This window comes from Sphaeroforma arctica (genome assembly GCF_001186125.1).
Source record: "Sphaeroforma arctica JP610 unplaced genomic scaffold supercont1.2029, whole genome shotgun sequence".
NCBI classification, from domain to species: Eukaryota; class Ichthyosporea; order Ichthyophonida; genus Sphaeroforma; species Sphaeroforma arctica.
Window position 1 is genome coordinate 8,237 of NW_014038529.1, and position 998 is coordinate 9,234.

The 998-nt window shown below is 42.2% G+C and overlaps 1 protein-coding gene across 1 annotated transcript in view; it reads left to right on the plus strand.

The window, feature by feature from the left end:
• Positions 1 to 985, plus strand: part of SARC_12041 (hypothetical protein) — a gene marked incomplete at both ends in the record, with an annotated part of 4,916 nt that extends 3,931 nt beyond the window's left edge. The window contains one exon of the mRNA XM_014293861.1: positions 817 to 985. Within this exon, the coding sequence (XP_014149336.1) occupies positions 817 to 985 (169 nt within the window). The remainder of the gene's footprint in view (positions 1 to 816) is intronic.
• Positions 986 to 998: the final 13 nt, after the last annotated feature.

Consider the following 998-nt stretch of genomic DNA (forward strand, 5'->3'; position numbering starts at 1 on the left):
GTAGTTACGTACGTAGTACGTAGTACGTACGTTAGTAGTATATATATATATATATATATATATATATATATATATATATATATATACCTTTACATATCACACTTGATAGTCGGCGTACACGTCCTCTCGTATGTGGTCCTTAGCGGCTCAATGTAGAAAACGCTACATTGCGCAACATATTGAGTGTAGTTCGATGGAGACAACGGTATATTAGTGTAAAAACATGCCATTTCCTCACCTCACATATCGGAATCGATAGTCTCCTCACCTTCCACTCTTCTGGTTACAATATGTAGTATATACATATCGACGTACTGCATGTTTTTATATAGAGTAGGTATGCTACTACCATGCAGTGCCCGTTCTCACTTCACTCCCTATGCTCCAGTATGGGCTTATCCGCCATTGAAATACCATTCGCTTAGCCAATCACGCGTCGATGCGGCTCCGGGTCTAGGGTTTATGGTTTAGGGTTTAGAGGAGTTTGATGCCTTGTGTGTAGTGCCTGATACCACTCGTAGCCACAGGAATAGTTTACCGGATTGTGCCGTATCGCGCGTGTCTCTAGAGACGAGTAAGCATTTCCACTCGCATGTTTTTAGGATATAGGGTCTAGGGTTATTTATGGTGACGCTGAGCGTGACATATCACTATCGGCTTAGTTGCTGACTATTATCAATACTACGGCTACAATCATCCACTCAGTCGGTTCACTTTTATAGAGTGCGTGTATAGCCCGGACTAGGTGGTTTCGTATTTATATCACTAACTCCAGGTAAACACCCATCAATCCTATATACTTATTACCATTTCCAGACCCCAGAAATACGCCTTCAAATCGCGCAATGACCCGGGTCTGCTAGAAGAGCGCATGGCTATTTTTAGCAGTTTGTTACACTATGGTATCAGCGAACCATGCCTCAACCCGCTAGTGATCGATTTTATACTGAAAGAACGGCAAAACATAGCCAACAGGAACATGGAGGTAAACTATAGAT